The sequence below is a fragment of the Pimephales promelas genome, chromosome 17, assembly GCF_988280905.1.
Source record: "Pimephales promelas chromosome 17, fPimPro1.hap1.1, whole genome shotgun sequence".
In the NCBI taxonomy this organism is placed as follows: domain Eukaryota; kingdom Metazoa; phylum Chordata; class Actinopteri; order Cypriniformes; family Leuciscidae; genus Pimephales; species Pimephales promelas.
The window spans coordinates 23299329-23314524 of NC_142785.1; the positions used below are offsets into that span (position 1 = coordinate 23299329).

At 38.3% G+C, this 15196-nt stretch overlaps 2 protein-coding genes across 9 annotated transcripts; one reads left to right on the top strand and one right to left on the bottom strand.

Annotated features, from left to right (window-relative positions):
- Positions 1 to 7491, top strand: nfe2l1b (nfe2 like bZIP transcription factor 1b). Of its 4 annotated transcripts, none has more exons than XM_039664919.2 (6): positions 1 to 192; positions 1100 to 1853; positions 2491 to 2718; positions 2929 to 2979; positions 3062 to 3220; positions 3901 to 7491. In XM_039664919.2, exons 2-6 carry the CDS (start codon positions 1302 to 1304, stop codon positions 5272 to 5274), a joined length of 2364 nt encoding a protein of 787 aa, XP_039520853.1. In that variant the 5' UTR covers positions 1 to 192; positions 1100 to 1301; the 3' UTR covers positions 5275 to 7491. The 4 variants fall into 4 exon arrangements, with proteins under 4 accessions (XP_039520853.1, XP_039520851.1, XP_039520854.1 ...); XM_039664917.2 differs by having other exon boundaries at positions 2 to 192; positions 2890 to 2979; XM_039664918.2 differs by lacking the exon at positions 1 to 192 and adding an exon at positions 552 to 757 and having other exon boundaries at positions 2890 to 2979.
- A 2109-nt stretch (positions 7492 to 9600) lies between these two features.
- On the bottom strand, positions 9601 to 15016 carry cbx1b (chromobox 1b). 5 transcript variants are annotated; one of them, XM_039664923.2, is made up of 6 exons: positions 14859 to 15016; positions 14333 to 14418; positions 13423 to 13597; positions 13121 to 13271; positions 12880 to 12974; positions 9601 to 10814 (listed from the first exon to the last, which is right to left on the bottom strand). In XM_039664923.2, exons 2-6 carry the CDS (start codon positions 14376 to 14378, stop codon positions 10670 to 10672), a joined length of 612 nt encoding a protein of 203 aa, XP_039520857.1. In that variant the 5' UTR covers positions 14379 to 14418; positions 14859 to 15016; the 3' UTR covers positions 9601 to 10669. The 5 variants fall into 5 exon arrangements, with proteins under 5 accessions (XP_039520857.1, XP_039520858.1, XP_039520856.1 ...); XM_039664924.2 differs by having other exon boundaries at positions 14333 to 14399; positions 14859 to 15007; XM_039664922.2 differs by having other exon boundaries at positions 14521 to 14972.
- Positions 15017 to 15196: the final 180 nt, after the last annotated feature.

Sequence of the window (15196 nt, forward strand, 5' to 3'; positions counted from 1 at the left end):
CTCAGTTTCAGCCAAGTTGTCGGCAAGAGGAAATTCTGCAAGTCATGGTGGGCCATTCAAAGCGAGAGGGGAGTGACAGGCATATAGATATTTGAGGGAATAAGTCCGTAGTTAGTTAGAAGTGTTTGATGACAGTGGGCTGTGTATGCACGTGGATACATTTTGAGTCATTTGTCAGTAAACTCTTCTTGAGTAAGTATGAAAAAGGACTATTTTGATGCTATGCTAGCGGGCTAAGTTAGCTATAGCTTTCGAAATTGCGAATCAATGTGAGAGTGTGTGTCAGTGTGGCTGCTGCAAATGCACAAGACAGCTTTGCTTGAGCTGAAGTAACTATTTTTAGCGCTTACGTTTAACCATTAAACAGAACTGGGTATTTAATAAAAGTTGTTATTAGTAATTCTATGTCCCCCGTAGAACCCCGGCAGGGCCCGCCTCCTTATTGGCTGTTGCCTGGAGAGAAAATGAGTGACAGGCATCTAAGCCAATCAGAGGCTGTTGCGCCACTTGTTGCTAACGGGCTGCTGGGCTCTGATAGCGGAAGTGTAAGAGGTCAATACTCCATAGTGCTTGGACAACTACAGTATTTTTAGATGAGGACTTAGAATGGTTAACGTTAGTTGAAAGTAGGCAGTGAATAACATTTGGCCGACGCTCAGATTGGTGACGATCATGCGCGATCTCTTTACGCAGTTGTTATTTGAGGGTTACAGGGATGGATGGATGGATGGATTGCTGTAGTGGGTGTGATTTTGAGGTGGGAGGTCATTAATGCATTTATGTTTTATAGTAAATTTAATTGTAAGGCAGTTAACCGTCACTGTCAAAATTGCAATTACGTTGTGTTTCAAGCAGTTCGTTGTGGTATTTGATGAGCTTTTGTCAAACCTGATGTGTTTTAACAGTTACATTGGAGTAAAAGTTGATTTGTATATCATGCCTAGCATGATATCATGCCTGTGATGCAAGCATTTCATTGTGATTTAACATGTTATTTGAACTTTGATTTAGCTGTAAATGCAATATTGAAAAGCATATTTTGCTAATAATTTGTTTTTGTTTTTTTAATTTTGTATTTGTTCCTTCTCTTTCTATGCAGGCTGGTCAAACTTTCGAAAGTGTATGCTTATAGATATATAAGCTGGATATCATTTGGGCAAAGAAACGTACATCAAGGACCAAAAAAAAGAGGATTTTCTGTCATTCTAGGCTGACCATAACCTAATTTGTTTGTGTGTTTTTTTGTTTTTGCTTTTTAGTTTCTTTTTGAGTTTTTTCTTTTTTTGTTCCTTTGCAAAGAAATGCTTTACTTGAAAAAGTACTTCACAGAGGGTCTTATTCAGTTCACTATCCTCCTGAGTCTAATTGGGGTACGTGTGGACTTGGACTCTTATTTTAACAATCAGCTCCCCCCACTCCGTGAGATCATCCTGGGCCCCAGCTCGGCCTACACGCAGACGCAGTTTCACAATCTCCGTAACACCCTGGACGGCTATGGCATCCATCCTAAAAGTGTGGACCTGGACCATTTTTTTGCAACTCGTCGGCTGCTGAACCAGGTGCGCTCCCTGGATCATCTGCGTGTGCCCAGCACTGAGCTGAGTGCCTGGCTGGTGCATCGTGATCCTGAGACTGTGGTTTCAGCAACCAGTCAGTCAGGATCCAGCATTGCCCTGGACAATGGGGGCAGCCTGGAGGATGTGAACAACTCCGAAGCCTCGGCCATGAGAGGGGCTGGCAGTGCTTCTGAGACCACTTACAGCCTCAGCGGAGAGGACAGCCTGGGAGCCGTGGCCCCTGAGGACAGTCAGGAGCAAGGGGAGAGAGAGACCAGTGACGACCTCTCTAAAGAGGTACAGTAGTTGTGTTTTTAGCTTAGCATACTGTAATTAGATTGACATCAGTTTGTATTTGATTTCTTCAAAAAAAGAAAAACACAATGTTATGCTTTTATCTTTAGCCTTTTAGATTAAGTTTATTGTGTAGTGGGTGGTATTAAGCATGTTATGTGTGAGCTAGTAGTATTCTTACTCCTACGTTATGAGCCTTACAATTGTGGCTGGACAGGGTGTGGTCTCATCGATTGGGGTTTCTATCTCTTAAAACTGTTTGTGTAGGCCTGTTTCTAAGCTATTAGTAATGTTAACACTATTTTATAGCGGTGATGTCACTGCTTTTTACATGTTGAACAAACAGTGTGCTGAATTAAAAATAGAGATTGGAGGTAGTGATTTCAGTAGACTCACCATTTAAATAAAGGTCATCGACTCTTGTGGTTGTCAGTATCTTACAGGATATGTAGCATTTAATTTTTTGAAAGAGAATTGTTCCTTTGTTATATATTTATGAATATATGCTTGGAACAGTTTGACAAATTTATAGCTCAGCTGATGTTATCTGCATCATGTATCTCATTAAATATAATTATCAGATGATTTTCTGTAATCTTAGCCCTTTAATGACCCTGCCCTTTAATAAATATATTTCTAGGACATTGACCTCATAGACATCCTTTGGAGGCAGGATATTGACCTTGGTGCTGGCCGAGAAGTATTTAACTATAGCAATCGGCAAAAGGAGAGTGAGGCTGATAAACCTAATGAAGAGAACGAGGAGGCAGGTGGAAGAGAGGAAAGCTGGAGAAATGGACTAAATCTCCAAGCAGTGCAGAGCCAAGCTCATGTTGATGGAGAGACAGGAGAAAGCATACCTGAAGAGGTATGTGCCGTGATATGCTAGGATTACTTACAGGAAGGTGTAAGGAGCACAGCAAGGTTTTAAATATTAATGCTTGTAGATTATTCAAAAAGGCTGGTAGCTCAGTTGTAGATGCAAGTGAATTCTTGTCAACCTTGTAATTACATGGATTTGTCTTGTCGTATTTCCTAGCTTACCAGTCTCGGTGCTCAGACTTCATTATCCCTGCAGGAATGTCTGAGGCTTCTGGAGGCCACCTTTCCATTTGGAGAAGAGCCAGAGGTAATGAAAATTCATATTAATGTGTATATTAAAACATGACTTTTTGTTGACTGTCATTTTACACTGTCTTCTATTTTTTTAGTTCCAGGCCACAGGATCCACCTCCCAGCTTAGACCTTCAACTGAGGAAGCTCCTTCAACATCACAAGGGATCACCCTACAAAGCCCTCTGCCGCAGTCTGATACACCACTTGACCTGGAGCAGCAGTGGCAGGACATAATGTCCATTATGGAACTGCAGGTTTGTACATTTATTACATTCAAGTCGAAATATGAAGTCTTAATTTATGTGTCAGGGACAATATTTATAATGAGTCTATATGGTAAAGTAAAATAAATATTACCAGGTTGCTGCTGGAAGAGGTGTTAGTGAGGCCAGCAGAGGGTGCTCACCCTGTGGTCTGTGTAGGTCCTAACGCCCCAGTATTGTAATGGGGACACTATACTGTCAAAGAGCATCGTCCTTCGGATGACTGACGTTAAACCGAGGCCCTGACTCTCTGTGGTCACAAAAAATCCCAGGATGTCTTTTGCAAGAGTAGGGGTGTAACCCTGGCATGCTGGCCAAATTTTCCCAGTGGCCTGTACATCATGGCCTCCTAATAATCCCCATATATATACCAATTGACTTCATCACTCCTCTCCACCAGTAAGCTGATGGTGGTGGTTGAGGAGATTACCCCTTCTATGTAAAGCGCTTTGAGTGCCGAGAAAAAGCGCTATATACATGTTAATAAGCATTGAAAGTGTAAATATATTTTTTCCTAAGAATGAATAATAAAATATGATGCCAAACCACTTATTGCCTGTATTTTCAGGTATTTTTTTTAATCTGGCATTTTAGTGTACTCTTTAGTAAATTAAAAGATAGAACAACAATACTAATAGAACCCTATTTAACATGTATAACCTCTTTTTCAGGACATGGAGGTAAACAATACTGCAGTAAATGTCAGCATGAATAATGACCCCAATAACAACAATGCCAGCACCACAGAATCAGTCACAATAGGAGGTTTTGGACTCCCACGGTCCACTCTCATTAACCAGGATGTTAGTCTCCACCAGGCTTCGCTGCCCAGCTGCAGCCAGGACTTTCCCACACTCTTCAACCCTGAGTTGGATTCCACTGCTGGACAGCGGCCTACCTTAGTCAGGGTCTCTACCAGCAACTCCTCCAACATCAATTCAACATTTGGAGCTACTAACTTGACCGGACTCTTTCTTCCACCACCACTAAATAGTACAACCAACCTAACCACCACTCCAGTACTGCCAGATCCATTTTCCAGCCTGCTGGAGGAGTCTATGCTGGATGAAATCAGCCTGCTAGACCTTGCGATGGAAGAGGGCTTCAGCCAAGCCCAGGCTTCTCAGCTCGAGGATGAGCTTGATTCAGACTCGGGTCTTTCACTGGACTCCAGCCACAGCCCGGCCTCTCCTAGCAACTCGGAGACATCCTGCTCGTCAGCCGCGTCATCATCATCCACCTCTGCTACATTCTCAGAGGAAGGAGCCGTGGGCTACAGCACCGATTCGGAGGCAGCTGCAGCAGAAACAGAGGAAGGAGCTGTCGGAGGCTACCAACCGGAGTATAGCAAGCTATGCCGCATGAGCTACCAAGATCCATCTAAGTTCCATGGCATACCGCAGTTGGAAAATGTCAATCACAACCACACCTACAATCTACCACTGGCATCATCCTATTCTGAGCGCTCTCAGCTGTCGGCATCCTGCAGCAAGAAAGGCAGAGACAAGCAAATGCAGCAGACAAAACTCCAGCCACCACAAGACTTTGCTGACAGGCAGTCAAGCCGTGATGAACGTAGGGCAAGGGCCATGGACATCCCATTCTCCAATGAAAAGATCATCAACCTCCCCGTTGAGGAGTTCAACGAGCTTCTGGCCAAGCACCACCTCAATGAGGACCAGCTCGCTCTCATTCGCGACATCCGCCGTCGCGGAAAGAACAAAATGGCAGCGCAGAACTGCCGCAAACGCAAGCTAGATACCATCCTTAACCTCGAGCAGGGTGTCCAAGACCTGCAACGTGAAAAGGCTCAGCTGCTGAAGGAGAAGATGGAGTACGATAAGTGCATCAGACAGACGAAGCAGAAGGTTCAGAGCCTATCTCGGGAACTGTTTGCACAGCTGCGGGACGAGGAAGGCAGGCCCTACTCAGCCAGCGAGTACTGTCTGCAGTACGGCCCTGACGGCGTTGTCCTCATGCCTCGTAACATGACCACAGAGCAAAGCAACAAGCCTGACAAGAAGCAGAAGGACAAAAAGAAGTGAGGAGCTCGAACTGCTGCCCTTTTATTTTTCGCAAAGGCACTACCATACAAAGTATTTCGGAAGGCAAAGCCTTTTTCTTTGAAACGATTGTAGGGAGGTGAAGGAAAATTGCATCATTGATTACTCTTCCTGCATTGGGTTTTCTTTGTTCCTTTTCGGTTCAGAAGTTTTCTCCTGAAAGCGGCATTGAAGCAGACGTGCTTTTTGTGGTACTGATTTCTCGTTGATTTACCTAAAAGAAATGAGCGAAGGGATACTTTCAGATGCCAACTGAAGGAACTGTCAAGGAACGTGAGGTCATGGAGGACACCGACAAGATGTTCTTAATTGAGAGAACTATTCGGTAATGCTCCCACAAATGTAGTCGATGACAAAAATGCACCATATTAAGATGATTTTGACTGTAAGGATGCAAAAATTGTTACATTTTCAGCATTAGCCCATGCTGTATTTGTGCGTACCCTGGGATTTCATTGGTCATGGTGGGTGAGGAAGAACCCCTTGATGCTGCAGGATGGTTGAAAAAGAGTCTACTGAATGCTAGAAGTGAAGCCAAAAGAAACTTGAGGCATGCCAATACTAACCAAAGGTTGTGTTGCGCAGTTCTCTTGTTCATGGATCTAAATTCCCATTTTCACTTGGAAAAAGAGCAAAATAAGTCTGGACAACAAAGTCACCTGAAATTTATCTGGAGGCTGAATGCCATTTGCCAAAGAACTTGGACAGCAAAACAAGTAGTGCTAAAGAGTGAGTATGAATTTAGCTTTGGCTTTAGGAAAAGCATTGGAGGTACTGATAGAGGATGGATACACACTGCATTACTAATAAATCCGCTTCTGTACCCTTTTCAGCACTGTAAATCAACACTGTAGTTTGCCTATAAGCTTTTCCTCTTCTGCTGGGGAAAGGGTCTCTCAGGCCCTCCTATCAGCTTTTAATGTTACTCTCTCCCATGTGCATAAACCTTTTAATAAGCCATCAGACATGGACATCAGTACTGTTTGAATCATGTGATTAGGTCTGGTGTGTCTTGGTATACACTACAGGATTAATTGAAGGAAACGGATTCATTTGCTTCTAGAGGTCATGTTTATCCTTTGTCGCAGGTCAAAATGCTTTTTGCTATTGCAACTTACACCAGTGACTTTTTTTCTGTTGTAGTGGAGGAACGTAACAAGGTGCTTTTGTTTCAGTTGTACTGTCACCTAAAAAGGAACAGAATGCGCACCAATACACAAACAGTAGCGGGCACCGCACAGGTCATTCTTAAGTTTAAACTACAAATTCTAATTAGCTGGGTCAGCATCTTAGCTTTGATGTGATGTGAAGCTGTTTTTTTTTTTGTTTTGTTTTTTTTACCGAATACACTACTTTTACTAAAAGTGATTGAGTGAAGCCATGAATGATCTCTTGGCAAAAAATGAGGTTAAGCTTGTGCCAATAACCAATTAGATCATGCTTTACTTCAGCCTGAGGACACAGCTGACCTTATACACTGACATATCAATGAATGGGTAGAGAAAAAAAAAAAACAGCAATGCTGATGTGAATGTCTAATTTACATAATGTTCAACTTCGTCCAATTCTGTCAGTCTGTCGTTTCCATCTACACTGTTCATAAAGCACCATGAGACACGGTCAGTGTCCGTTTTGGCGCCACATGAATAAATATGCAAGAAAACGTTGTTGTTTTTTTGTCTCAGAAATGGAAAAGAGACAATCTTTATGTTACCGGTCACAAATACTTAGCATAGTTCGGGTAGAGATAATGAAAAAAGATAAGAGATTCGTTCAATTAGATCAGTGTGTTCTCAAACCTACCCTTGTGGACCCCAAACACTGCACATTTTGGATGTCTCTCTCTTCAGACAAACCCAATTTATGTCTACTAATGAGCTGGCAGGTGTGTTAGATGAGAGAGAAATCCAAAATGTGCAGTGGTGGGGGTCCCGAGGACAGGTTTGAGAAGCACAGACTTGAGAATCCCTGTTACAATGTCATAACTACTTGCCATTAAGCACTGCTGTTTTTGTTCGTCTTGTAAATATTTTTGTGTTCTGTATGTCTCTCGTCCTAATTGCTTGGTTCAGCCAGGCCTTTTTGCACCTTCTTTGAATTTGCCTGTTGAGTATTCCTATATGATTTATGTTGAGATGAGATTTGCTGGCAATCTGGAATTGTTATTTTATTAATTATAATAAACCTTTGTTTCATTTCCTTGGTTTTGCTATTTGAAAAAGGCAGAGAATTTGTGATTCTAAATGAATGTCAAACAATAAAATGAAATGGTTCTTAAAATATAAAATATTCCTTATATCGCTTCTAAAGTCAATTTTAATTTTTGGTTTCACTTTATTTGGATGATCCCTTTAACACATTCAGTTGACTATAAGTAACGATGCACCTACAACTTTACTAACTCTCACTAGAGTGTTAGTAGAGAATTGGCAGACTGGTAGGGTTAGGGATAGAATAAGTTGACATGTAGTTGCAAAGTTACTTATAGTCAGTAGAATGTCTGTTAGAGGACCATCACAAAGAGTTTGCCGATATTAAGCAGAAAGTCTACTAATACTCTAATGAGAGTTAGTTGACACTTAGTTGCAAAGTTACTTATAGTCATGAATGTGTTAAAGGGATCATCCAAATAAAGTGTTAACTAATTACAATATTTACAGTATTCAAAATTTTTGGTTCATAATTAAATATAAGTATACACCATGATCTGTCTGAATACTCAATTCTGATAGGCACAGGTAATTCCCAGAGCTGTTAAAAAACAGTAATTGCAAGTCAATTTAATCACTGTTCTATATGAATGCGCTGCTTGCATTGAAGTACACACACACACACACACTCCAGAGATTGGAGATGGAGCTACACACACAGAAGCTTCTTGTCAGTGCTGCCCCGTGACTTTTATTAATAAATTAATTTCTCAACTCAATTAGTACATTAGTCAGCAAGGAGGTAGAAACATAGAAAGCTGTTTTTGAAGTAATTAAACTCGCAGCTCCATTGCTACTAAAGAGACGCTGCACAGACAGGTAATTCTCTCTCTCTGACCCTTTTCACAGATTGATGATGTGTTTTAACGTTCATCAGCATCGTAAATCCTGCAAAATCGTAAATCCTGTTTTTAAATTTTAATTATTTTTTCAATGTATGTACACTTATAACAGTTTACTTTGTGTTATATTAGCTTTGCATCAAATTACAAAAAAAAAATAGTTAAAAATAAATAAAATAACTCTGCTGAGGGTGTTTTTTTATACAGTGGCTTTGGGAGTGATGGTAAAATTGACATCTTTCTCTTTCTGACTGCCGTTATCAATCCTCTTTGAAAGTTGTGAAAACACTTGTGGAGTTTTTCTTTTGCTGTTTGAGCAAATGGAAACAAAGCTTCGACCATTACATCAGCAAATAAGACAATTAGGATTTCTTTATAAACAAGAAATGATAAAACAAAAAAAACTAAAAATCTTTTTACAGTCCATGGGTGTAAGATGTAAGAATATTTCTGAATTTAGTTTTATCTGCTGCCTGACTTGTTTTGTGGCAGGCTGCTACATATTTTGCTGATGTTGTGATCAAAATGGTCTGAGTTTTTCTGGATTTGGTAATGCCATAAAATTTGGTGCTATTTGTTTAAATTTTGTGAAGTAGCAGCTCAAATGTTGTGATAGTGATGATAGTGCAACAAGTGTTCTTCTTAACAGTCTCTATCTTTCCCTCTCTCTCGAAAGAGTAATTCAATCAAATAAATGTTTTAATTCAATCATATATACATTTAATGCACTACTATATCTCTCTGTCTGATTATAATGATCTAACGAGTGGTAGCTGATGAAAATAACCATCATTTTAACCCTCCCAGATATAATTTAGCGCTGCAAACATCAATCACAGCTTTAAAGGAGTGGTTCACTTTTAAAAAAACTTCTGATAATGTACTCACCCCCATGTCATCCAAGATGTCCACGTCTTTCTTTCTTCAGTCGAAAAGAAATTAAGATTTTGATGAAAACGTTCCAGGAATTTTCTCCATATAATGGACTTCATTGGGAACCAAATGGTTCAAGGTCCAAATGAGAGTTTCAGTGCAGCTTCAAAGGGCTTTAAACGACACCAGACGATGAATATGGGTCTTATCCATTAATAATTTGGTAAATTATTACAATTTTATCTTCAGTGGGTACTTAAGAAAATATTTTGTCAAAGGGGTTTGGGCGACAAAAAAAGGGAATCCCTGTATATGTAGAAAACATTATATAAACTAAATATCTTATTGAGAGTATAAGCATAAATAAGTGAAAGTATAAACAGTTTTGACAGAATTACAACAAAGATTTTTATTTTTGAAAATGGTAATTCAATGGCAAATGCTCTGATAATATGCTCTAATAACATGGTTAAACCAAACTAGCATACAATCGTTAAAGCTCAAAACATAAAAACATACTTGAAATGTGTTCAGGAGGTTACAGTTCTTTTACTTTGTTGTGTAACAGTAATAAGACAAAAGAGTACCAAAGTAAAAACAAACCTTCAGCTGACTGTACACAGTGATACTGATGTGCAAGGAAATGGTATATTTACAAACACAACTGTCTAAGAAAGACTGTTAATATCCAATGGGGCTGACTCACAAATAGCACCTATGGTAAGACCAGACACGTAATAGTTCATGGGCAAATAAACACTGAAGAGTAACAGCTGCTGGCATGACTTTATAAAACCAAATATATCAAAGCCAATTCCGAATGTTTAATAAGGCTTATATCCTAAACCTTTCTCCATGGGCCCAGATACAGTCATGCATTCAATGACCACCTGCATTGACAGATGTATAAAAGTGACGTTTTCTTAATAATCTGTTAAGGCAGTAATATTTTAACATTAGTTATATAAACATAAATTAAGGATCATGAAATACATCAGGACGTTTTAGAGACAGCTACAGCATCAAATGAAACCGACCCAGTATATGACAGACTAAAACATTGTAATCTACACAGGGTAGGGGGAATTTCTAACATGTAAATATTTTTTATTTGTTTTTAAATCACATGTATGAATATCAGACTGTGATGCTTTTCAATATGTTGTATAAATTTAAATCTGAATATGATTTGAATGTTTTTAAAGAGTACATTAAAGGTGCAAAGTCACCTTTCTAGTGTTCTATTCGCTTCATCTACGGCAATGGTGCCAAAACTAAAATACGCTGAAACCTATGTAGATTACAGTTTATAATGTTGCTTTGTACAAGTTTGTTTCTGACAATTTTCCTTTGCCATCTTTAAAAAAAAAAAAAGAACAACAACAAAAAAACAGATCAATGGCCACGACTGATATCGACTGTCCTTACATCAATTTTTTTTTCCGTTGTCGTCTAATTTTTGTCATCCTTCTTCTCTTCCTCTTCAGTGGGGTATGAATGCCAGGTGAGGCGTTCCTCGTAAAAGGAGATGACCACTTGTGGACACTTTACATTCGCCTCCTTGGCTGGTACAAGATCAGCTTCATCAGAGTTTTTCCTGTAGTATACAAAAACACAGAAGACATTAACAACCAACAGCTCGGCTATTTTTCATCCGAGATGGATTTCTAAGTTGAGGAAACCGAGGGCAATTGTAATTTTTACATTTTCCTTCAACTCACAGGCAACTCAAAATATACCAGCTATCTTTTGGTATATGAAGTCCATTTGTGCCTAAATATATTGTAAAAGGCTACATAATATCAAATTTCATACCAGAAATCAATAACATTACAATTGTCCCCGTTATGGAGGTGACTGTAAAGGTATGAATTTAGAGCATGCAAAATAGATTTGCAATGAAGTTTGGAAACAAGATAGGATCTGTTTTTAATAAATAATAATTAACAAATGAAACCATGGAAATATCCCATCCACTTCACTTTCCACAAAACTCTGCTCTTAGTATTTGAGCCTAGAGGTCAATTTTGTGACTAACATAATTAAACCTTTAGTATGCAGAGGAAGATGAAACTTGCATTTCGCATTCACATGCATTTGAATGAAAGTGAATGGAGTGGACAGTTCACTCAAAAAATGAAAATTCTGTTATCATTTACACATTCTCATGTCATACCGGTATGACTTTCTTTTTTTGGCAGAACACACAATATATATATTCTTGTTTTATATTGTATATATATTATTTATATATATATATATAATGTTATTTTGAAAACCAATGTTATGCTTTGGTGTTTCTCAGAAGAAAAAAAAGTCACTGGTTTGGAATGACATGATGGCGAGTATGTGATGACAGTATGTTAATTTTTGGGTGAACTACCCCTTTAACGATGCTTGGGGGAAACTGTAACACAAATAAGCCATATAACCACAATCCTGAAGTTTTGAGCACAGCACTAGCAAAGCTCGGTAAGTTCATGGCTTTGATTCCCAAGGAATGCAAAAATAACCTCAATGCTGTATTCACTTTTTTCAGATAAGTGTCCAGGAAAAGTATTTGCTCCTTTACGATTTCCTTGATATTGCATATTTATCAATGTTTCCTGATATTCCAACAAAATGTAACATAAGACACTAAGAACCAGAGTAAACACAAAATTAACTTTGCTAAAAGATGAATACATTTAACTTAAGTAAATTTGTATTGAATTAAAAAATGTTAATTAAAAACACCATGAAAGTGTCAATGGTTTAATTCGCAAGGAATAATGTGTTTAAAACAAGTCTAAATGGTACCTACACAACATAATTATAAAATAAATAACTTTTATTTTTGTATTAAATATATGCTGCCTGGCTAATAAGTCGACCTTCAACTAGATGCAACACTACCGTCCAAAAATTTGGGGTCGGCAAGTATTTTTTATGTTTTTGAAAGAAGTCTTTTAGGCACGCCAAGGGTGCATTTACTTGATCAAAAATACAGTGAAAAATTATTACACATATATGTATATGTATAGAGAGAGAGAGATAGTGTCACATGATCCTTCAGAAATCATTCTAATATGCTAATTTAGTGATCAAGAAACTCAAGAATAATTTCTTATTATTATCAATGTTGGAATAGAATGAATATAAAGTTTAAAAAATTGCATTTATTTGAAATAGAAATCTTTTGTAACATTATGAATGTCTTTACGGTCATTTGTGATCAATTTAAAACACTTACTGAATACAAGTGTTTTAGCCTATCTTTAAAAAGAAATCGTACTGACCCGAGCTTTTGAAATGATAGTATGCTTAAAATAAAATTGATTACATATTTTAAAGATTCAATTTTGCAGTCTAGTGTTACAATTACCCCGACCTCACATCTGTGATAAAATGTTGCATGGTAGCTACCATATGTCATTCATGTTAACTTTTGACCAACAACCTCAAGATAAAATAGATATGTTACAATATGAAACCATCAAAACTTAAGATGGCGAGTGCAAAAAAATCTAACAAAGTGATACAATCCCCCATATGCTAAATAGGTGTGATTGAAGAAATTTAGTGTGTTACAATTGCCCCCGATCTCTCCTAATGCTGCTCAGGAACTGTCCCTCTAATCCAATGCTTGTTTGTACCTTACGGGTAACAATTTCCATACAAACCATTTCATGAGGAACATGAGTTCTCCACTTGAGTCTGTAGCACCAATAATCCTCTCAGGATCCAAACCACGTGCAAAACCTCTGAGTTTCTCAGGCTAAATTAAGAGAGATGGCATGTAAGACACTGTTGAGCCCATTCAATCTCTTTTGGTTTTCTAATGATTTAAAGACACTTCCTGACCAGCTTATAGACATGGAATGATGTAGACATCTCAGATGCTCAGATCTTCATGGCTCTTACCTCATCCTTGCGCTTTTTGGTTTCCTTTCCATCTCCGTCAGATTCGGCCCGCCTCTTGCCTCCAGATTCAGCCGATTTCTGCGACTGAAGGAATTCTGCTATGAGGTCAGGACAGTCCAGGTTGTCCTCAGGTTCCCAAGTGTTGTCCTCACTGAGCAAAAAAGTAAATAAGCACTAGGATTTACACCCAAAACCAAGCTGAAATCTATGGAAGCTTGAAAAAAAAAGGTCTTGGAATTACCTAATGTATTTTTTATTCTGTGGCAGAAACAACCTTCAGTAAAAATCAAACTGCAACTTACTCAGAAAAGCCTTTCCACTTGAGGAGATACTCCACTCTTCCCTTCACCACGCGCCGATCCAAAACCTTCTCTACAACATACTCCTCTTCTTCTTCTTCCACCACTTCTTCTACTTTCTTTTTGTTCTGTTTCTTCCCTGCTGTTGATTGCTTGGTTTCAGATTGAGAAACTGGAGCTGGATACAAGAATGGCGGGTAAATAAATAAGCGTTCAAGTTAACCTACATCATTTACCACAGCAAATGCCAAAATACCAAAGTTACTACAATTGTTGTTTGGGTAACAAAATAGTGGAAATGTGATACTTGCAACTGCTGCCTTAAAAAAATTAAAGGGACAGTACACTCAAAAATAAAGATTAATCTATTTTATGCTAAATTGAATGTTAGAGGCGGACAGCCTTTTACATATTTTTCACTTTCATTTTATATTTTTCCATTCAATGAAAGAGATTGTCATTCTCCATAACAACACAGGAGAAAGTAAGCCTACGGATTTGAAACACTATTACAATAAGGTCCCATCAGTTAACATCAGTTAATGCAATAACTAACAACGAGTAATAGATTTGTAATTGTAAATATTGTTAATATTTATTAATCTTTGTTGGTGGTAGGTGATAAAAAAAATACAACTGCTTATTGTTATTTCATGTAAACTCAAGTCCTTTAAATAATACTACCAGATACAACTTTTGATTTTAATAATTGTATTGGTAAATGTTAAAATCAACAAACCAAGATTTAGAAGCATTTTTCACTGTTAGTTATCGTTAATGCAGTATGTGTACTATCCCTTTAAACGCTTCTTATATACGAATGATGTATTATTAATTTATAATGGTTTAATAGCAATAATAAAAATTATGGTATTTTGGTTTCCATTGCAAACTAATGAAAAAAAATCCAAACCTTCAGTCACAGCAGCATCGGCTGAAGGCTCTGATGTTTGGCTCATATTTCCAAGGGCTCTTAACAGCTGGAAATTTATAAAGATCCTCAAAAATATGAATAAAAAAAATATTATCAATTAGATATATAGATCAGAAATATTTCGTAAACACACTACACTCATTTAATTTGAACGTGTGTTGGTTTACCTAAGGGATGCAGCTGTACGACACATCTGCATGCATAATATGGCAAACACTAGGACTGTTATGCATTAGCGACTGGAGGCCAGCGCGCGCGACAAAACCCTTTCCGAATAAATACATTGCATGCTTCACGCGCTGAGATGGATAGGGCAGGACGCCACTCTTTTACTGAATTTTGTTCCTCCATGTTGTTAGAGGGACAATCACGCTATTCAATGTCTGCTGTGGTCAAAACATCTTGCATCCTTGCCGCAGCACATTTGATCGCTGCGATTCTACCACAACAAACACTATGTGCACGAGCCCGGATATCGGCGGTACCCAGAAACAAACGCACTTACTTGTATCTCGCGGAGATAAAGATGAAATAAAGCTGATCTGCATATATTTAAGTCCGAAATGAATAGGTTGCAGTGATTAATATGGGACGTCTACAGTGATACGATGCTGCTGAATCAATCAATGTGGCTGTTATTCACGCCCACTTCCGTATTAGAAATAGAGACAAAACGGTGACTTCCGGTATAATTATCTCTATGGTTACTTTCATCATAAAAGTATGTTTTGGAGGATTAAATTATGACTGGTGTTGATCAATACTTTAGTTAGTCCTTTCTCCCCATGTTGCTTTAACAAGGCAGCTGTATAGGGATTACACAGCCGTGATGCAGCATCGGTG